The 23,021-nt window shown below is 44.1% G+C and overlaps 1 protein-coding gene and 1 long non-coding RNA gene across 6 annotated transcripts in view; one reads left to right on the top strand and one right to left on the bottom strand.

The window, feature by feature from the left end:
• Window positions 1-18,939, top strand: part of LOC141964223 (uncharacterized) — a 40,063-nt gene extending 21,124 nt beyond the window's left edge. For 2 of the 3 annotated variants that reach the window (XR_012634285.1, XR_012634286.1), the window contains exons 3-5: window positions 1,835-1,994; window positions 8,787-9,024; window positions 15,976-18,006. This is a non-coding gene — a long non-coding RNA (uncharacterized LOC141964223). Of the gene's footprint in view, window positions 1-1,834; window positions 1,995-8,786; window positions 9,025-15,975 lie in introns of all 3 variants that reach the window. The other variant, XR_012634287.1, reaches the window with a different exon arrangement.
• Window positions 18,940-19,095: 156 nt separating this feature from the next.
• Window positions 19,096-23,021, bottom strand: part of WNK2 (WNK lysine deficient protein kinase 2) — a 120,171-nt gene continuing 116,245 nt past the window's right edge. The window contains exon 30 of one of the 3 annotated variants that reach the window (XM_074914332.1): window positions 19,096-21,028. In XM_074914332.1, coding sequence (XP_074770433.1) covers window positions 20,921-21,028 — 108 coding nt within the window. In that variant the 3' untranslated portion in view covers window positions 19,096-20,920. The remainder of the gene's footprint in view (window positions 21,029-23,021) is intronic. The other 2 variants (XM_074914333.1, XM_074914335.1) reach the window with 2 other exon arrangements.

Genomic DNA, 23,021 nt, shown 5'->3' with positions numbered 1-23,021 from the left:
CAGCTTAGTATTTTGATACAGTATTATTTTTCATTTAGATGCAACAATAACCAAGAGAATCCTGTAATTATTTCTGGGAATTAAGTAATTTTTAAATGGTGAAATTGTGCATCATCTCAGTCATAATTTGGAACCCAACCACTTTATATGCTGTTGAAAGCCTCATCTCTCACAAAGGATGTTTGTGAGACAGAAATTGTAATGAATTGGGATGAAACAAGCTCTGGTGAGGAGCAGATTCGAGTTGTGAAGTGGATAAAATAATGTTCCCTTTAGGGTTGGAAGAGCTATCTTCTAGTTAGTGTGAAAATTACAGATGCATAAAACTGCAAGCATCTCAGTGAATGTGCATCTCTAAGTCTTAAATAATTTTCAATAAAATGTGCTATGTGAGCTTTCTAGGTTCAGAAGTGGGATTGTTCTCAAGGAGAATACTCAAAACCAGCTCTTCTGACATTGTGTTCACAGAAACGGACACCACATGATGCAAGTTCATGTAGAACGAATGGAATTAGGACAAATGTTTGAAGATGTCTTGCAACAAATTGCTCACGAATGATTTATGGCCAGAATTACTTGCAGAGTGATTACAGCACAAGTTTTTGAAAAATTTAAGAAAATCAATCCGCTCATGGACAAATAATGAGTAGAGGAAGAGGAAAAATTCCTCTAACAAATAAGAAACTGCAAATTATTTACTCAGCTCAGTTGGCACAACCAATTTTTATGGTAGTAGGAGCTTGTGGAGTAGGAGGTAACTGTATGAGGAATGATTGATTCAGTATCTTACATTGCAATTCTGGAAGGGGTCCAACATCTAATTTAAAAGCCATTTTCCTCCTTTTACTCAGTAAAGAAAATAAAATGATAGACAATGTCTGTGAGCTGTTTTGGGCAGATAGAATCTATTTTGTGTCTGTGCAGTCCTGCGGTCACTGACAAAAGCTAGCTCATAAGAAAGAGCAGTTATTTATTAGGAAAGATTGCTCTTGCCAGAAAAAAAACAAAACCTGCCTGAGGAAGGATATTGCCATCATAATCCTCTTTGCATCTTCCCATTAGAGAGTAAAGGATTTGCCCTTCCAGAAGAGACATAGAATTGGTCTTGAACTCGCTATATCTTTTCAGCCTGTGAGTTGTGGAGGCTTGTGTAAACTGCATCTCCTCCAGCCCCTCTTTCAGCCCACAGTAATGAAATGATCGGTGATTTCATTTCCTCTTGGAATAACACAAAGCACACTTTGGGCATCTCTCTCTTAAGACCACCTTTTGTCTCTTCTTCCCCACTCCCTGGGAGGAAGCCAGCCACCTCCTGGGCAAGGGGCTCTGGGATGCTGGCAAAGTTTTCTGCTCAGGCTGGAGGGTGATTATAGCGTGTTCTATTTATGCCTGTGGCGGGGTGGATGTGAGTTCAGCATTCAGATCTCCTTAACTCCTTACATGTGTATTCTTGATTCAGTATTTAATTCCTGAGCAGACACGTGTTATCTTTCAAAGACATAGCGGATGTGAGGGAGTCCACTTGATCCCTACTGCTTTGCTTTACAAAAACTTAAAACGCTAATGCTGTAAGCGAGCATTACAGCACAGTCTTTGGGTGAATGATATCCAACATTACTCCAGATGTTAGTCATAGTGAAAGATTTTACAAGCTACTTTGAGCTAATGGAAGAATAGTTTTCATTTAAAACAGTGGTGTGCTCATTCCCATAAATGCTGATTGCTGTAATTTTATTGTATGTTCTTGGCTTAGTTATACTGAGCTGAGTTACCTTGTTATAACTTAACACCAACCATTGATTATAAATTAATTTTATTATTTTTATGTTTTTAGGGAGAAAGCTGCCAGGACTATTTCCATGTCTACTGAAGGGAACAATATAAAAAAAGGTGTATTTCTATGAGAATGTTCTAGACAACCTTTTCAACAAAGGAAGGACATGCTGCACAAGAGGATGCTCAGGTGCTGTTTCATCAGCCCGTTAGGATACAAGGTGGGGATATCCGCATCCAGTTGAGCTGTGCTAAGACCACCTTTAATTCCTGCCCTTTATATCTTTCCTCCCATGCTGCAAATTCACGTTAGATTTAGGTCTGCTTGAAATATCTTTGGATGGTAATGCCAGTCCACCACTGGTGATTGTCCTGCCACCACTCTAGGAGCCCTTTCTGCATCACCTGCCTGTGCCTAGCACAGGGGCTCAGGGCACACAGTAGCTCATCGCCTGCAAGGTACTTGTCAGAGGACAGCTATATGTTGGTGGACCAACTTCAATAATTTTACTACAAAAGAACTTTAATTCTGACTACAGTCTGAATATAGACAGATTTCTCAACCTGCTTCAGTCTACTAACTGCAGAATCATTGTTTGATCCAGGTTAAAAAAAAACAACCACTGCCCTTTGCCTTTATCCTACCCACATGCAATTTTACAAAGTTTGCCTAGAAAGGATACCAAAATATTCAGCTGCTGCATGCTCCTCCCCCCCCCCCCCCCCCAGCCTACCAGCTCTTTTGCTCTTTTGTTTAATTTACTACATGTGATTAACTCCACTGTGTTGCTGCCTGGCAGAATCTGTGACTAAAAATACCCTATGAGTATATGTAGTATGCTGCAACACTGGCAGAAAGTAAATAAGACCATAGTCTTCAGAATCACTATTTTTTCCAACAAACTACTGTTCCCAGCAGACAGGCTATTTGAGGCTTAAATGGAAATCAGAAAATGAGATTTTCTTTCCCTGCTAGTTCTTCTGGGAATTCTAGTGCTTTCCTCTGAGCACCTACTTTGGGTGTTGGTGGCAGCATATTGATAATACCAGTCTCTTGGAGGAGTGATCAATGAAGCCTGTTCTGGAATACACCAGTAAACATGGGAAATAATTTCCACTAGTACCAACATTTATTTGTTGATATAAAATAAAGTGTTAGATAAAAAACAGATTTGGAGAGCCTGATTTACTCCATGATTCAGGTGACAGTTCACTCAAAATTCAGGTTTGCAAAGTAAGTAAAGGTATTTCCTAGCTACTGCACTTTCTGTTCTAATACTGGTAATATTTGCATCTCTCAATTTTGCAGACTGCCTTTTACCTCCTATTTGATGATCTAAGCCCTGTCACGAGTGTAGACACTCTTGACTTGTAGTAGACACTCTTGATTTGTAGTCCTGTCGATACCAGTGACGTCTGGCCTTGCCTCCAGTTTATAGCACAGACACTATTATCTAAATCACACATATAGATCTAATGTATGATCTTTGCACAGTCTTTAAATTTGAGAAGTTCTAATTATCATTCTTACTACTTCATGTATTATGCATTTTTTTTTGCTGGAAGAAGCTTTGCATTATTAGGAATTCAAAAGATTAGATTTTGCTACAGCAACATGCAAATCTGAGAACTTGAAAACAAATCATAATCTTTAGCATTAGCTGCACTTTTCTGATGTCCCCAGTGGTGCTGAGAAGCATTTTCTGTGCTAGGAAATACCCTAATCATTTTGAGGCATAGGTACTGCTGTGATATTATGTCTGCATCCCCCCATTTGATTGAGCACTACTCACAAGCATCCTTTGACCTGCTGAGTAGCTGGTAATTTATTCCAGTCAGTAGTAGTACTACTGAAAAGCAGTGTCTTTCTGCCTATATAAACAAAAAAACTTTTAACCTTGGAAAAACATTAATCATACTATTTTATTCGCTGAGGGAGAAGGAGTGGGCTTTTTTGGGAGCAAACCTATTGAGTGAAAGATACCGTAATCAACAAGGGTCAGCTTTGGAACTGAGAGCAGACGGAAGATTTTCAGAGAATAGGTGAAGAAAAACAGATAGCTTTAAATAAATTAATAGAAAAACCACTCTGTGTTGTACCCAGACATCACATGTGATAATCCAGACATCACAAATTGTTGTCATAATCATGATCTGTCATTCTCATAGTCTTCCACATTGCTTTGTCATGACAGCGTTCATGTTCTTGACTTTCAGCATCCTGGTGCTGTTCACAGGTTGCTTGGCTTGATCTTAAAAACATCATTAAAACTGCAAAAACATTTAGAAAGTTGGAAAACTGTTATCCAGGAAAAATTCTCAGAGTACAATGAAAGATGTGAAGTGACTGAACTCTTTGCTTTACTCTGTTTGAAAAGGTCCTGTCCCACTCTGCCTCTCCTTGCACACCACCAGCTGATGTTGCCCTTGCTAATGCTGCTTCCTCTGTACTTTTCCATTATGGGCTCTCTTCATTTTACATGTTTTATTCAGATGTCTTCATTCATCCATTCCTAGTCCTCTTAGTGAAACAGCACGAGACCCAGCTGCTACCTGTTATGCACCTTCTTGCTCTGTTACCAACTCCAGACCTCATTTTTTACCATTAATCATAGTTACTTATTGGGAGATGTTTTACTTCTTTTCTTCTCACCTTTAATCCTGCAGTTTACTATGTAAAGCCTCTCATCCAAGAACTTGCTTTTCTCGAACCACTACATCTCCTTGAAATTAGAGGAGCAGCAGAGCGCACATGGTGCAGCTCATCAGAAAGGCAGCACACACCATAACACAGTAACACAGTTAGCCATCCCAAGATCCACTGTTAATTTTGTAACCTTTTCTCCAGAGATTCCTTTGTCTTTTCATGTGCTGAGCAGCTGGAAGCAGGCAGCGTTTTTCTTCCTTTTGCTTGGCAGCTCACACTGTAGGACCTTACAGCTGTGGCCCCAGGGATGTTTAAGGGCCTGTACTTCCATTTCCAAGTCCTTATCTCCTACGCTGCAGACTTACACCTTCCTTGTCCGTAGCCCTTCAGCTTCCAGTTCCTCAGCTTTCCCTGTGCTGTTCCCCACCAGGAGCCTGGCCAGGATAGATGGGACTAGTCCAATGTTTGCTACTCGATTACTGTTGCTCAGTCACATCCCACAGTCCAGTTATCTTGCAGATGCAAGCCAATAGGCATACCTGCTGGTGCCTCAAAGTGTGCTTTAACTCAGTACTCAGAAGGTTAGTTATCCTGGAAATTTAGCACATGCAATATTCACATAGTGTATGTAGGTGGGTTTTTTTCCCTCATAAAAGGGGTCATTTAAGTCCTGAAAGGAAGAGCTGAAAGCCAAAGCACATGACTTCATAGGCAGATCAAATTGCTTCTAAAGTAACACAATCTTCTTTTCTCTAACTCTCAAAAATCCATCAGAGGAAAGAGGAGGAGTGGGGAATAAGATCCCTGCTCTTGTCAATTCTGTTATAATTCCTACTGAAATAAAGGGATAGTAGAAGAGAGTGTCACAAAAGAAACCAGGAAAGATTCCATTTAATAGAAAAAAGGAACAGTTTAATTGATCCAAAAGGCTTATTCTTACTAGTGAAAATTATATGAGAAAAAGAAAAAGTTGAGAAAAACAATCTATGGGTAGCTACCAAATTCAAGAATGATGAGTTTAGTTTTCAGATAAACACCAAATATAAAATAGCATTTCCAGTTGTAAAGTACAATCAACAGGTTGGGGCTATGCAAAATCAGATAGTGGCCTTTTGTGGCATCCGTTACTGTCAATACTATAAGAATAAAATTACAATATTTCCTAAAGGGATTTCCAAGAGTTTTTTTAAGTGGAAGCAGTACAGTTTTTTACAGATTCAGAGATCACATTTGCCTTCAAGTTTACTGTATTCTCGGCCAATATAAAACCACCCCTAAGTAGAGAGAGATCTTTTCCCCAAACTAAGCAATGGGAAGAGGAAATTAAATAGATTCATAGATTATCATTCCTTCCTCTATCTGGTCAGTAATTTAATTTTTACTGACATTATATAGGTGTGAGCAAAGAATTCATATTCCATGAAATACATGAAACTGAAGCTCAGCTGAGCATATCTTGAAGTAGCATGACTTATAGGTGAACACAGGCTCAGCAGACCTTAAAAACAGACCTAACACCCTAAAAATGTGTCATCCAAACCCCACTAATGGGTTGGGAGCAGTTAGGCTGACGTTTAGTCCTTTTGTTGCACTTTCTTGTGGTGCTACTGACTGCAATGTGATTACAAGCACATGAGCTTTGAGTACCACACAGCTGTTAGCCAGCAGCAGCCTGACATACCATAAAGCCTGCTATTCCAATAACCACCAACACTTCTCAAAATTATGCCTAAAGAGAACCAATTGCAAGTCCATACCTATATTTACAGTATTCTTCAGGTGGTTTTTTTCATTGAAGATCCTATGGACTATTAAGGAGAATGTGTATCAGGAAAACATCTTTTCTCAGAATAGAAATCAAGATCAGTAGGCAGAAAAACCTCACTACATAAATAGGGCTCAAATACAAATGACAAGTGTGGGCTAATCCATCTGTCAGTCTTCTCCTAGTACAGTTGTTCTGGTTGAAGAAGGAATACTATATTTTCGCTAATTATGCTTACTACATATTGCCCCATACAGGGGGTCCCATTCTGTCAGGCACTATGCAGGCACAAAGGAATAGGTAATCCTGGGCCTGAACATCTTCCACTCTAAATGACGTATCTTCATCTCCTGCTTTCTCAGCCTTTAACTAGAGGTTATTTTTCACCACTAACCTATCAAAAGGGCTCTGGAGAAAGCTGTATCTGGTTTAAATAACTACACTGACTTGGATATTCTGAGAGCCCCCACTAATCTTAGCCTCCCCAGCAGTTTGTAAAATAAAATAACATAAAATTATATATTTTTATATATTTATATATAGTAGTCTAACTCACTCAGTTTTATGACCAAGCTCCTCTGCCATATTCACCGCTCACCACTTGGGACCAGACCTGCTCTGCTCTGTCCTGGTAGGTTTGCGTTCAATGCAATGGCAAGATAGCAGTTTATTTCAGCCAAGAATTTGACGCCAGGCTATTTTGGGACCAAGTGAAATTTGTCCTCCGTAATTACTTTATAATCAGTGAAGAAGTGCTTTCCAGAGCAGCTTGGTATAATACAAAATCATGCTTTAAATATTCTGGGCTTACACTGCATAACAGCAAGAAAGGACAATGACTTGGAGAGTGCAGGATGTTCACTTGAGAGTCCACAAAAATACTATGGCTGTGATATAACAGACAGAAATAGTTTAACCAGGCCTGAAGTTGCTAGCAGGGATCAATAAAGCAAATGGGAAAGCTGGACAGTTTATGATATCTCACCTCCTCTGTAATGTCACATGGACTTTTATTCATTAGGAAAATAAATGTACTTTAATGAATGAAATATAAAACTGTGATTAGGTCTTCTATGTTGCAGAAAGAAGGTGAATATAGTATTTATTGGGGTCTTCTAGGCGCTTTCCATTTGTCCCCACACTGTGTCCAGGGTGCAGCGTTGCACACCTCGGCAGATGTGACGCTGGGCACGCCAAGCCAGCGAGCGGGACGGCAGACTGCACGCTCATGGTGCCTCCTGCCACAGAGGCCGAATCCCAGCACCTTCCTCACCCACCATTTAGCAAGTTGCAGTTTTACAGACCTGTTTTTCACTGAATGAAAACAGAACACTGGATGGTCGTAAGATGATCCATACAGACCATGGGGCACTGCTCTGTGTTTGGGTGACAGCAGAACCCAGGGCTGGAAGGGACACTGGGGTGACACAGCTAAGGCTCCAACACCTGCATGCACAGGGCAATAGATGTCTTGGGCAAAATGGTACAAAGGACATCTGCTTGTGTGCTGCAGGCATGACAGGGCTGTAGCCTGTAGCAAAAGACCAAGCTCAAGCCTGTGACATGCACCAAGAAAAGAGTGAGAAGTCATCAATAGCATCGGTTCCTGATGCGTATTTGCATCCTGATGCGAATTTGTTTAGTGAAAACTGTTGGTGGTCTTTAGGAAGTGAATGATGTCCCTACTGTGCAGGAGGACAAGGATACCAGCTCGTGGCAGTCTCTGCTGCCTTGACTGAGGGATGAGTTTCCACCCAAACCTGAACTAGTGAGTAATCTGACTGTGAGAACACCAGCCAGGACCACCAGCCAGACCCTCATGATTTTAATGCTACTTAGCAAGTCTCACTTATATACTTTTTTTGACTGTGACTAATCATCAGTGGTTGAGAAGATGGGAAAAAAATAACAACCCAAACCCCCACAAGTTAGATGATATAGCAACAGGAATTTTTTCTTATCCCCATAGATAACCAGCGGAAACCCTAGGACTCATATACTACAAAATCTAGTGAGGGGGGGACAACGACCCAGCAATCCCTTCTCTTTTCAACTACAGCAGCACACCAAATCCCCAAGGACTCACAACAAAAAGCCATTTTCTGTCTTCAGGAATTTCTACTTAGTTGTACAATCCTTCCCCAAGCTTCTCAGACCACCTCTGCAATCACAGGGTGCTCCAGAATTTTGCTCCTCACATTACTGTTAACTATCTTCTAATTTCCAGTCTGCATTTATGCATGACTAATTTATACCCATTTGATCCCAGGCTAACATTAACCTTTAACTCATGCAGTTCTTCCTGCTTGATATTTACCCCTAAGGGTATTTATAAATAGTTGTCTTCTGTCATGCTTAGTTCGGTGGGGCTAAAAAAGATAAACTGATGTTTATCAGTCATGGAAGGCCTTCTTGCACGAGAATGAATGTGTCCATCTGGTACATCAGCCCAAGATAGGTCCTCAGTCTGCAAAAATACAGTAGTTTCAGTTACATGTAAAAGTTGATTATTTTTTCTTTGTAGTTAAAGTTACCAGGTATTAGGGTGCAAGTCCCAGTCATTTATTGAATCAAGATAACACTCTTTACTGCACTTTCCAGTTCTGCCATGCTGCTCTTGTTCCTGACGGCTCTGCTGGTGACACCCAGCAAGGCAGAGGGTCCATGCAGGGACGTTCAGACGCCTTTACTGAGCAGCACAGGCAAAGCAGCCCCACCACCGCTGTGATGCTCTTCCTGGCTGGACTCTCCTGGCCTGTTAAGCACCAGGACCACAGTGACAATGTGCACTAGGAGAGGAAGATGTTGCATTCAAGAGCACCGATATTTGATGAGCATGGTAACACCGGGAATCCAAGCCATCTTCCTCCACTAAGATCCCTTAGGCTGGTCAGAGATCAGCTGGCAGTCTCAAAAATGTGTAAAATGGATTTAAAGCAATTGGAGACTTCCGTCATGGGAGCAAAGCATTGCTGACAGCAGCACATTTTCAGAAAACACCTTGTTTGTAAAGTTGGCTCAGCCTTATCTGAACCTTAGGTGCATGTTGTGTAAGTGTCCTCTCAGTGGCAAAGAATTATTAATTGCCCTAATTGTCATCTCCCTGCAAAACTGTCTCTACCTCTTTACTACAAGATTATTACTCTTAAAAAAGCTTATCCTGGCAGAATTCAACTAGCAAAGAGCAGAGCCTTTGAAAGAACTTCCTTCAGTTTTGGTTAAGTTCTCTGTGGTGTTGGCTGACCGCTGTCTCCCTTTCCTGTATAGGCTGTTACTTTCACTCCATGCCCCACCATCCTCCTCCCACCTTCTTGCTATCCCTTCCTTCAGGGATACCTGGCTGTCTCGCATGGAGCTCTTGCTACCAATTGTTTTGTATTCCTGCATGTTTTGAGCTCCATTGAGTAGGACATGGCCTCTGCACCATCCCAGGTGGTTCCCTCTTCCCACGCCTCCCAAATGTCAGACACGTGCTGTGCCAGGACAATGACAGCGGTGGACCTGGGACAACTGGAGAGGCAGGAGCTCCAGCTGATGCACTAAGCACTGTAACAGTCCCCAGGCGGGGGCCAGAGCTGAAGAACATCTACCACCCATATACTTGTTATATTTGTGTCCTTCATTGTGTTTAGTCCCCACAAGTATTCTGGCAAAATAAGCTTAACAGTAAAAATATTTGCTAAGAAAGCAACCAAAGCAATTATTCCTGCATGTTTGTGGAGCAGCAAAGCATCACTCCCACCGTGGCTGTGATGGCACAGCCCTTGAACAGACAGCAGTGGCCTTTCTGTTCACCCTGGCCCCCAACACCCGCCCAGGAGTGCTGCCAGAGAGCAAAACAGTGCTGGGAAGATGCTCAGCAGATAACTTCAAATAATACTGGAAAGGCTGCCCCTTCACCAAAATCCATTTGCTTTGATGTGCAGAACTTCGTCTGTACGAAATATTTCTACAAAACACCTACCTGCCCAGATCTGTAACACCCACAACTGAGCTGCCTTGCTTTCCTTGCACCCTTTCTGCATTCTGCAATGCAATTCAAAAGGCTGAGAGGTGCCTGGATCTGGGGTGTTGCACTGATAACAAATTACAGAGTTAAAAATGTTCCTGAAAAGCTGCATGTCTCATTTTTGAAGTTAATGCCTATCGAGTTACTTCTAAACATGCAAAGTTGCAAAATTCAATGTAAATAGACTCCTCCAAAAGAAATACGTACTCCAACTTAAGGAAAACCAAACATTGAACTGTTTTAAGGAACAGCAACAAAAATATTCAGAAATTCTTGACATAACTTCAAAGGAAATTCCTTTTTTGGATTACAGAATTGCTTTTTAGATCACCATGCTGCAACTAGTAGTATTGAGAAATGTTTCTAGCCATCCCTTAAAAAAAGGAAAAGGAGTGTCTTTACTCTCTGTAAGACAGGGATTTAGTAAGTTTAAAATGCTCAGTGCTAAACTTTGCAAAACTGACTTTAGGTAGATGAAATTACACTGGATCATGCTGCCTTAATTAAATTAATTTTCAAAGCAAAAGGAAGCATTGAAAATTTCACTCCTTAGAGATAAAATATTTTCTGTTTTCATTACTATCAACAACCAGGACTCAGCTCAGTGATTGCAGGTTATGAACTGCCTTTTAGAAGAGCATCTCCCCGCAAAGAGCATCTGGATGTACAAGGAAGCAATTTCACGGACGTGGCTGATTTACACCTGCAGCCTGGCTCCTGGTGCGAGCGAGGACATGGATCTCTCTGCTAATAAAAAGGGAAAAGGTGGTGTTTGCAGAATGAGAGGGCACTTTCCAGAGAAAAGCAGAGCTGCAGGCTCTGAAACACCGTTTTACTAAATTAAAAAAAAAAAAAAAAAAAAAGCGGAAAACATGGTTACTTTTCTTAACATTCACCTAATTAAGCCTCTTTTGAACTGCACTTTGTTAAGAGCTGTCAAATTAAGAGCCGTCAGATGCAGCAATTGAGGCGGTCAGCGGTGGCTCATGGCTACCTGCTGGCACGGGCAAGGCAAATACAACCTGTTCTGGTCTGAGCAGCACCGGGTTAAGGCTGATGACAGACGTGGATGCCGTGGTTTAGTCCAGGTGAGTCCAGTTGTACCGCTCCAGCCTTGAGGAAAGCTGCGCCGGCACCACAGCGCGGACACCCCCCACCACTGCGGGGAGCGTTCGGCGCTTCCCTGGGCAGCTGGGGGGTCCAGCAGCCGGACAAACCCCCGCTGCTCTCAGGGCCCGGAGCAGCCACCTGGGGCCGGGGCGAGGCCGCTGCTCCTGTTAACAACCACGCTGAGGCGTTTCCCGCGGCGGTTCCAGGGCCCTCATGCTCCCTGTGGGTTAGGGCCAGGTGCACCCGCCTGGGCCGGGGCGGGCAAAGGGAAGCTGCGGAGAGCAGGGCATGCAGCCCCGGCGCCAGCAGTGCCATCACCCGGCAGCCATTCCCTGCCACCATGCGAAAGCGATCTGCCTCCCAAACGCAACGAGCTTGAAGCACAGAGAAATCCAGTTTCCCTCTCTGAGTCAGCAGACGGCACCGCTTCCTGGGCGAACGGGAAGGAGCCTTCCATTGTCACTGCAAATTATTTCCCTTTAAGCACTGCCAGGATTGCTTATTTATTTGGCATACAATCAAATAACACCCCCTCTGCAGCGCACTGCTAATGCAAGTGGCTCTTGGCCTCTGCACCCGCAGGCGGATGGGCCCCCCCTCCCCTTTCACCTCCCCAGGGTGTTGCAGGGCCAGCTCCCTAGGCAGTTAACTGGAGCTTTAGTGAAAAAAATATTGGTTCTGAACAACAAGAATCACTGTAGATCCACTAGCTCTCCTGGGCTCATTCTCCTTAGAAAGACCCTTTTTTCCTCTTTTCCATATGTGAAGATTAATTAAAAAAAACCTAAAAAGCCCTACCAGAGTAACAGGTAATGATGCAAAGTACTGAAATTCGTGAGTAGGAGCCGTAGCAGACCAAGCTTGTCTCCAAATCCCTCAGCCCTGAGCATCCCAGCTGGGGTCCTGGGGCTCTCACACCCCAGAGGAGGTGGAAGAGAGGGATGGACCACCAGTAGCAGAGAGATTCTTCTGTGCAGGGCCAGTCTGTACGAGAACGGGGGAGTTTTCATCTTACGTGAAAAAGGGAAGTTAAATGGTCCCCAGGAGGCCCCTCGGTCCCCTCATCTCCACAGGGACAGCTCCCCAGGAGCCCAGTGCCCACCACCCTCCCAGAGCAGCAAAGCCCCTTCAGCTGCCAGACCCCATCCCCACCACACTAGTGAGGGGGAGCAGACGGACACCAGACACGGCCAGACAGGGACCCCTGACCACCTTCCTGCCCCACCTCTGCAGCAGAGGGAGAACCACCAGCAGCCAGGGCCACCTCGCAGCGCGCAGGGGGGCAAGGGGGGAAATTCAAGCTCCCCTTGTACCTTGAGATGAGCCTATCAGCACCTGCACCCTCAGCCCAGCTTAACCGAGAGGCAGGGAGCGTCTCCCCACCCTCGGTCCCCTCTGCAGGGGGAAGGCGAGGAGCTGACCCCGCATGGTGCTGTGCTCCCTGGCACTGGATGCCAGAGCCAGTGCATCCTCCTGGGGAGATACCAAGGGAACACTAAGATGCAGCTAATTTTAAGAGGAAATAGGTTTTTACTTTGTTTCAATTTCTTATGAAATTCCCCCTTGTCCACAGCAAAGCAGGACAATTGCCAAGGGCAGAGCAGCAGCTGATCAGTAAACAGGACACCAATTGGGGACACTAAATCTTCTAAACCCTTCCCTGACAAAGGCAAATGCCAGCGCGACCGCTCCCATCTCACACAGAAATGATTGGGTTCCTCTCATCGCTCTCGGGGCTCGCAAATAGATCCTGTGCTTATATTAAGTTTTTAATAAAAAATGAGCTCGCATGTCATTGTGCAATCGACCTTCTCACGGCCGAGGAGAACATTTTGTCCACCAGCTCAGCTGGTACTGCCCGGTGTTTATTGCTCTCCATCCCTCCTGTGCTCCGGGGCTTCTGCAGCAGGGGGGGAGTGAAGAGCTTGGCAGATATTCCGCCCCCCCCCCCCCCCTAATTTTACCACCTTTTTTTTTTTTTTTTTTTTTCCCTCACAGCAAAGCATGAACTCAGAAACTAAACATTTTGATTGGGTTTCTGCCATGACTAAAACAGCGATAAGGAATGCAGCTCGGCTGAAACACGCTGGCTCGCAGCTTTATTTTAGAAGCTCAAAAGAGATTTTCCAGAGACCTTTTCAATTTTGCAAGGACGTTTCTGGGCAATTAAATGATTAGTGAACTTTGCCTGGTCTTAAGATACAAACTCATCCAAGGAGACAAAACAGAGTCAGGTTTGATATTTAGGCAGACTGCAGAAATCGAGTCTATCTGATCTGGAGTATTATAAAAACAAGGCCCAGGGAATAGACTGCTGCTTTCAGTTTACTTAATTAGTTTATACACTGAAACTATGAATAAAAAGGCTTTGCAGTTGCTTTGGCTTTAGTAGTAACCCTGCAACCATGACAACAGTAAAGCATTACTGAATCACCATGACAAAGAATGAGAGACAAGAGCTGCTGCCACAGAAAAGCTGACTTGGGCCCATCAGAAATTCAGTGTACGTGGAAAAACACATCCTGCTGTCGCTGCTTTACTTTAATGTTCAAGTTTTAGTGATCTGTGAAAATAAATATTTTGGAATAGGTTTTAGGCAGCTCACACATGTCCACCTTGTTTCATTAACTGTTGGTAACAGCAGTATCTTGCAAAGCCAGGATGCAATGCAGCATTTTAAGAGAAAAACTCTTAAAAAATAAAGAGAACTGAGTATTTATAGCCCCCAGTGCTGCCCCTGCCTCCTTGCCTGGACTCATCTGGCCCGCAGGCTCCTGCCTGGCCCAAGCTCCCCAGCCTAGGCTCGCCTGGGGATGCTGCTCGTGGCCGCTCCCGGCTCTCCAGCATGCACGCTGAGGATTGTCCTAGATCTGATTAAAAAGGACAATGCAAAAATTACATGTTTGTTCCTAGCCCTTCCCCCTGGTTCACATCCTCACGAGAAACAGACTCTGAAATGAGTTTACAGCCACAGGGATTAAACTTTTGCATCGTATGCAGGTGTGTACCCCCTCATCCCACACCACCAGGTGTGTTCTCTTGGGCCCCCATTGAGCAGCCCCCCAGCTCTCAGAGACCCTGTGTGCAGGGTGGGCACAGCCCCTCAAGATGCTTCTCCTCCGCAGAAATCTGGATGAAGGGAAGAAGGGGTGCTTTGCTTTTTCATCTGGAAAACACCATCTCAGGCTGCCCCCAGCCTACTCACCATGGTCCAGGGGGGACAGTCTGCTCCAGCCGAACCCCCATGCCACCTCCTCACCCATCGGCGGGTCCTTCCCCCCTGCCCAGCACAGCCCCCCCTCAGTTCCCTTCAGACGGCCGATCGTTCCTGCTCATGCTTCATTTATCATCTTGGCCTGAACTCATCTGATACTTCGCAAAGCAAGAAGTTTACCCACAAAGGGTAAAGAAAATAAACGGAGCTGCCTGAAAGACGTAATCAATTCGTCTTCCTGACTGAAGTAGCACTGCATGCCTGTGAGTGCAGATGAGGGGCTTGGGTCAAAGGAGGTAACTAGGAAGCATCTCAGACTTTATTAAATAAGTGACAGAGAACAAAGCCTACATCTGAGACAGTCCTGCTTCTTGCAGGGCAGGGGGTGGGACAGCCTAACACAGTCATTTTTAATTTAGCTGGAGCTGGACAAGGGAAACCTGTTAATGGTGTGAGTTAGAATAGAATAGAATATTTGGGTTAGAATAGAATAGAAATAGAATATTTGGGTTTTGCTTTTTCAGCAGCTACATTTTCCCATTGAGGAACCAGCCAGACAGGTAATTTTTGAATAATTTTACTTGTCTGCTTTTCTAATAATAGACATTAGAACACAGCAAAGATTAATGTAAGTATAAAAGTCTCCAAGTGCTTAACTCTACAAGATGCATGTCCCTTTACTTATCTTCACTGGTCAGTAAACATAAATAATTTTCCTTCTGCATTGCTAATTCCCACCTTTATTTCATATCAACTCTCAGTAATTAATGTTCATTCAGAAAAAAATTATACGGAAATACATTACTGGAATCCTACTGCAAGAGCAAATGCAATGCCACCCGTAATGCTCAGGTTGTTTGTTACTTCACACCAGTGAGAGCAAAACCACAGGGATTGTCTTAACAAGGCAGACGTGTCAGGAGACGTGTGTCTTCTTCCCAGCCGCCTGCCACCCTCTCCTGTTCCCGCTCCCCCCAGCGTTACCACAGCATCAGACAGGAACATGAAGGTTCATTCTGCCACCAATAGGCAGGCACAGCAATGCTGAGCTGCACTGACTCTGATTTATGGGTTTTTTTAAACCCAGTGCACACTTTGATTTAAAAAGGAGAGCAAAACCAGGTTACCTTTTAAAGTCACCCCTCTAAACCTATGTTTAAGATTGTAAAGTCCCACAAAGTCTTCATGCACGCTTCTCAAAAGCACTCACCACATCGACCACTACCAGCAGCTGACTGGAGTATCCAAGACCCTTGGCGAGCCAAGCGCTCACATGCAATTATCAAATATTTGAGAATTATTTTGCTATGTTTGACATTTTTAACTGACTCCCAATTTCCATGACTATGTTAACAGCTCCTGGAATCCTTATTAAACATCTAACACCCTCAAATACTGTGGTATGCTCCCAGCATCAAATCACTGTTTTACTAATTTATTCCTCCTTTTCTTTCCAGAAATTCTCCTGCTCAGAGCACTGAAGCACCAAGAAACTGAAGACAGAAAATAAACCATCTAAATATGCTCTTAAGTGTCACAGAAACTACAAATCCAGAGGGGATTTGAAACCCTTTCAATTTCCTGCCCCCCCCCCAATCAGTAGCCACTAAAATGCTTTGCTGTTTCAGAAGGCCCTGTTGCAGGAAACTGAGCTGCACTTTAACCATTTGCAGTTATTTCCTTTTATTGCCACAAAAATATTTTTTGTCAAATTAAAATGTCTTTCTTTCTAAACACACAGCTGTCCTAATATATCAAACATTTTTACTTATTGCTTCAGTAATAAGAACTACCCTGTTTCAGGGGGGGGAAAAAGAAAAAAAAAAAAAAAAGCAGAGTTCTTCCATAAACTTTAATGCTGTTTGTAATAGTCCTTGCCCAACAGAGCCCAAGATACCCCCATTTTTCTCTGTGATTTCTCCTGTTCTTTGCTTCAACAGCTGCCAAAGACCCCCAGCATCCAGATCTCTGCAGCAGAAAGGCTGGGATGCAACATGGGGACGAAGAGCCACAGCCAAGAGGAAGCAAACTGTCCTGCAAAGCAGCAAGTTCTGCCCTGGCCGGGGCTGCTTTATCCTTTCACATGCTAAGAGCTGTCCCAGTTGTTCCTCCAGCTCTTAAAGCTCCAATTTTCCTAAGCATGTGCCCAAGCTTCCGCTCTGCGGCTTGGGGCTTTGGGTTGTGTGGGCAGACCAGACAAAAGTAGCCTGAGAGCATAGAAATAAGTTTAAGAAACTTAAGCCTGTTTTCTAAACTGTAGTTACCGTTTTAGAAAAGTGCACAAAACATGCCAGTAACTTCACTGTTCTGTCTGACCGCACACTTCTCAGGTATGACCCCGCGATGACCGAGACACGCAGCTGCCTGCACACCAGGTCTCGACTGAAGCCATGCTGCTGGACCAGGCTGCCTCACCTGCTTTTAGGACAATACACTGCAGAGCAATTTAGGGTCTACGGAGCGGATCATGATTTGGATGACACACAGACTTAAAATCTCACCTTGCTCTGCCCAGTGCTGCACTGGCAACAGTGTGAGACTTGGCGTGTCCAAGTGGAAACAAGCTACAGCCCAAGTCACTCTACCCCCTAAATACTGCAGTTGAGGAACATTTTGGTACCTTGCATTTTATGAGATCTCATAAGGATCTGGGGGGTTGGGAGTTGTCATTTTGTCTCAGCTAAGAGCCAGAAAAGCATCACATACAGTGTACTTATAACTAAGCTTGTACAGCAGTGGGGCTGCCTATTAGTGTGCTCACAGAGGCTTTACTACCTAGCTATTCCTCTAGCTCTTCTAGAAGCCTGAGGGGTAGCAGATAAACTGTTTTTCCTGGGGGATTACAGTAGTAGATCAGAGAAAATCTGGAAGCTAAGGCCTGACTCTGAGAACATCCCCAAGGATAGTTTGAATATATAAAGATACTCCATACCAATAACCCAGAAAATCCTTACCAAAGTTATCCTGAGACTTCTGTTGCTTTACATCCACATCTTGGGGATGGAAGAAATTGGGACAACCACCTCTAGGATTTTGTCTACAATTATGTGAAGACCAAGCTGGGTTTTATCTTAGTCTTGTACAACTCTTTCTAAAACCTGTACCTATGCTGTCAACAGCTAGATTTTTCCTTAAACGCTTGTTTTCTATTCAAAGTAATTTCAGAATATCCAACCAACACCAAAGACTCCCATTCTTATGGGCATGCTCATGGTCACACCAAATGTGCCAGATTGCTTTTATAGCACCTAGCACCCAAACTGGAAGGGTTTTTTTTAAAGAGTTCGGGTTTTGGTTTTTTTTTTCAGGAGGTGGAACAGGCCCCTGTGAACTGCAGTGACTCACAGTTAGCATGGGAGAATATTTTTCAGGGATCAACATTAAGAGACTTCCTGAGAGGCAGCAGCATTGACAGAGGACCCTCCTGGGCTTCCTGTAAAGTCAAGCCAAGCAGCAAAGGCAACAGCAGCACTACAAAGGGCAAGCTCCAAAGTGACATTTTATGTGACACTATCCAGGAACGCTACAATAGCTTCAGCAGAGTTACTCATTTTAGGATGGCAAATACATACAAGATGTTCAGAGGAGACTGTAAGACTGCTGGTGGCTCTGAGCGGACAAATAGAGCTGGAGACATTACTAATACCTTGAGATACTGAGGGGTGCAATGAAGTGCGCTGCTTTAGGTGCCCCTTGCTCAGCGCTGCTGTTCCAGTCATCCAGCAGCACAAGGCACACACAGACAACCCATCTCATCATCTCAGAGAAGAAATCAGTATGCACGTCAAAAAAAGGAGGCTGAAAACAATTCACTCCTAACAACCCCAGGGGCAGACCCAAGGGCCTCCATCACAGAAAGGCAAGGGGCCACTGCTTGGCCCCTGATCCGCAGGTCCTGGCCCTGATCCCCATCATGTGCTGCTCCAGCAGCTGCTGAGCTTAACGCAGGTATAAACTGGTCCAGCCTCTGTAGGAGAAAATGTGCCAGCACCTTGATGGAAGCAGGGACTAAGCAATGCATTTCAGAGTGAAGTTAAAGCTCAGGTCTTCATATTCATCCTTTTCACTCTTATGTGCTATATTAACCTTGTGATGGTCATACTCACCTGCTTGGGCTTTTGGTTATGGCCAGCAGAAAGTATTTCTGATTAAACTCTAAACCTGAATGTTAGCATGACATCAGATCGAGAGAACATTTGTTATTGGTCTGCAAGGAAGAGAGAAACTAGAGACAGCGGGTAGGGAGAAGAAGCACCAAAGTCCAGCTCTTCCTCCTTAGAGGATCTCATTCAGTGGTTCATACCGGAGGAGCTCAAGGACCCTTTGTACCTCTTAGGGCTTTTATTTCAAACTGCAATGCAAGCAGTAAATATGTGGGCTACACACCAAAATAGATCAGCCTTTTGCAGAAGAGATTATAGAAAGCTCGACAGGCTGATCAGAGGTTGGGAGCAACCCCTGTCTAGGGTTTGTCACAATTTCTACTCCTAATCTTTAATCCTGATACTAATCCTTATATTTAATCTGAATATTAATAGATTATTTTCAAAATACTTAACTGGAGACAGGCCCATTGGCTTCCTGCAGCTGTAGCCATAGAGGAGCCCAAGGATCTGCAGGAGGCAGGAAGAGGGTCAGGCATCAGAAAAACTGATGAAGGCTGCCCACGCAGAAGATGACCTGGACCCCAGGAGACCCAGCAAGGGATATCTCTGGAGAAAACAGCCTTTTAAACTTACAGGGAATAAAAATCTCAGGTGAGGGCACAGTGTTTTGTTGCCATGATCACTGGAACTCATCCCTGGAAAAGCACATCAGGGATGCGACACCCTTGTCCCCTGTACCCCGTGTGCTGGCAACACTGGTGGTGGCATGCAGGACTGGCGGGCAAGGGAGGTGTATTCACAGCCAAGGGAAAGATGACAGCAACCAAAAAAGAAAATAAAAGGTGTAGCACACAGTTGGACCCCACATCTCCCACCCATTAGGAAAGGGAAACAGATCTGGTCCCTCCTACAAGCAGAAAAGCCCAAGGCAAGCAACAATTTAGCAACTGCCTTTATCACTCCTCTAGCCCCTGCTCTCATGCAGGAGATCAGTTTCAGTTCCTTAGACAAGGACAGGACAGGAGGCACCCCAGAGAAGCACAAAGTTAACAAAATTGATATATTTTGGCACTGGGGCTTCAAAACTCTTTTAAACTGTTTGAATGGTTCCTTGCCTAAAGACTCTTGAGCTTCAGCAATATCTAAATCCACCTGCGCTCTCATCAGCAAGAGAAGCCAAGGTGGAAAGGAAATAGGGAACAACAGCATCAAAATAAGATTTATTATTTAGAACCAAGATTTGGAAGAGACAGACATGGCAGATAACAACAAAACAATACGCCAGGCTCCAGCTGGGAGAAAGGACTGTACTGAATGACTTATGAGCAAATAGAAATTCCTGTTTCTCTGGTATCAAAACAAGACTGAAAAGGTCAGAACATCATGGTCTGGAACTGTTTAAGAGGGAAGTAACTGAGGTCCTTGGGTGCACAGCACAGCAGCAGAGGGTTGGAAGAGTTTGGGGCCCAAGCGTAACAGCAAGAGCAGCACACTTTCCCACTCCTTAGGAACAGTGCTAAAACCCATCTTTCTGAAAAAAAAGTTGAGTAGTCCTTTATAATAAATGATTACTCATGAGATTATTGCTACAAACTATTTTGTACATCACCTCAACCCAGGAGACAGCTGAAACCCATCGTCAGTGAATCAAGAAAAAGAAATCTCCCACTACATAATTTTAGCTTGTTGAAGGCACTTTAAAGTCTTTTAAAATTGCTCCAATTACCGACTCATCTGTAGAAGGATTTTAGTCTTACATTTAAAATTAGAAGTGACTCGAGAACTGTATTTAACTCTGGCAAGAAAATGTGGCTGGTCTGTAAGAAAAAGAAAGAGGTAAAAAGGGAAGTGACAAGTACAAACTTGCTCTCTGGTGAAGTCTCCGTAGGTGTCTTTACTTGATTTAAGCGGATTTAAGAGAGCATTATCTTTACAAAGGAACTGTGAGAAACTTAAATGGAATTGGAACTTATCTTCTTTGTACTAGAATCTGAATATGAGTGCCTATCTTATCTTTTGGAAAATTATTTAAATTACAATTAACTGTGTGAAACAAAAAGTATTTGAAGGAGTGCCTCCTCCTCCTCCCTCTTCTCCAGCCACTGCTCACGGGAACCTGGCTCACAACAGAAGGGAACAATTTTGAACAAAATCCTTTTCCCCCAAAATAATTCTCCTTTATTTTTTTGCATAACATTTTTGTATTTCCAACTATAAATAAAAAAATGATTAGAAAGAAGTTACAAAATTGTGTTGAGTGGACCAGAACGGCACAGAATTTCTCACACATGATAAATTACTTCCCATCTTCCTCTTCCTCCTCCTTAGCCATGGCAGGGCCTCGTGCTTGGCACCGTAGCTGAGGGGGCCACGTGTCAGTTGCTGACGATCTCATTTTCAGAATCTAAAAAAAAAAAGAAAAAAAAAAATCTATATATGGATTTCACATATAGGAAAACACAAACAAAACCCAGAAGGGCCACATGAGACTGCGGACCCAGAACATGCAGAAGATTCTTCTGCCAGAGCATGCTAGCTGCTGCGCACGCTTTGTGTACCGCAGGGAAACAGAAACTGAAATCCTCTGTCAACGTATCACCTGTGCTGTACTTATAGCCTAGAAACATAAACATATTTATGTTGATGGCAGAACCCAAGCACCTTGCGGAGTCCCCCAGACAGCAGACCCAGTTCCCACGGGGGAACAGCTAGTCTCACAGGAGACAGAAACAGAGAAAGCCAGCAAAGGTGCGCAGCGTTTGTCTCACTTTATGGGACTCTCTTGCTGAGTGGGGAAGTGAGAGAGACACGGTGCTGCATGGCAGCTGGCAGCCACCATGGCAGGCTGCTGAAGGGGTGGCAGGACATCTGGGGCAAGTCACGGGCACTGGCTCTGGTCCCTGCAGGCTCAGCAGCATGGCCCAAGCTCGCCTCCCTTGTCTGACAAACAGAACCAAGCCTAGGATCCTCCTCCCACCTGGGAAGCAGGGATGCACACCCCACACCAGGGGGAATGGGATCCATCAGTCCCCACCAGCCTTCGCAGGGCGAGATGATGGCCAGACATGAAAGGATACAAAGATGCCGAAGGCTTGAAGTGACCGTACCAGAACAAAACGCAATGAGGGTGCCAAGAGCACAGCACAAGGCTGAAGCAGCAGCAGGCCGTGGTGCCACCATGCATCCCCTGCATTCCCAGCACATGCCCCACCAGTACGCAGCGGCTGTGCTGGTGACGTGCTCACAGTGACATGCACCACAGCCCTTCACTCTACGGCACAGAAACATGCATGGTATCGTTGGATCTGCAAGCATATATGGATTTTATACAGCATACAGTTTGCTAAATGCTTTCAGAAAAAACCCACAGTCTTTTAGAACAGCAAGGGAGGGCAAGGGATATCAGGGGAAAGTGCACTGTGCAAACAGACATCATCTGTGTCTGGCATGGCTCCTGGTGGGTCTCCATGTGTTAAGCTTTGCTTTTATTAAATGCTGTCCCAGCTTTTTCACCCCTGCTCTGTCTGCTCATAGGAGAACCACTTTTAAAGGAAGTAAAAAAATCATGCCTTGATTGTAAATTCCTCCCCAAGCTTCTGATCAACATCAGTTCTACAGATCCATCTGGGCCCACCATTGTTCTCAGCATCTGCTTGCTACTGATGACCAGCATTTGGCACAGAAGTTCATCCAGGAAAACAAGACAAAATTAACTATCTCCAGGTAACAGGGAAAAGCCTTAAGACAGCAGTGGCCTGACCCCTGTCTACACCACAGATCAGCCATAAAGCCAAACCCAGAGCAAGCTCTCCAGGTGCCTGACTTTTCATACAAACCCTCACAGATGTTTATCTCACATCCCAAGGACAACTTTTTGACTTCTTACCCTGAATTAAATGTGAACTTTCAGTCAAAGACTGAAAGGACAACAGCACTGCGAGATCAGCAAACTCAGTTATATGCAAAATTGTCTCTATGTTGGGGAGAACTATGGGAAAAAGGCAGTGATTACACATCTTGTAGCTACTGACTAACAGTGAGAAAGATATTAGATACAGTCTACCTAGCCTGATAAACAAAAAGTGAATGCTGAGCAAGTTTTAATCTTATTTGCAAAGTAATTAAAAAAACAAACAACACACAAGTAAATACTTTTTTGGGGAATTTTATGTCAGACCTAAAGAACACCCATTTGAGGAGGACTGGCAGCTGGTTATTTCTTCTTAAGTTTCCTAGGTTTTTACAAAATGTCAAAGCCCTGAATATCTCAGAAAAACTCTGACAGACACAAAAAGGTCCCCAGAAGAGTGGTGCCTGTCCTGTCACCTGAAGCTCCTCGAGAGCAATGGTGCTGTAGCTGCACTCAGTGTCGCCTCAGTAATGAATATGGAGATCTG

Source organism: Athene noctua, chromosome 10, assembly GCF_965140245.1.
Source record: "Athene noctua chromosome 10, bAthNoc1.hap1.1, whole genome shotgun sequence".
Classification (NCBI taxonomy): domain Eukaryota; kingdom Metazoa; phylum Chordata; class Aves; order Strigiformes; family Strigidae; genus Athene; species Athene noctua.
The sequence above is the reverse complement of the archived record's forward strand: the minus strand, read 5'-3'. Positions and strand labels throughout refer to the sequence as shown.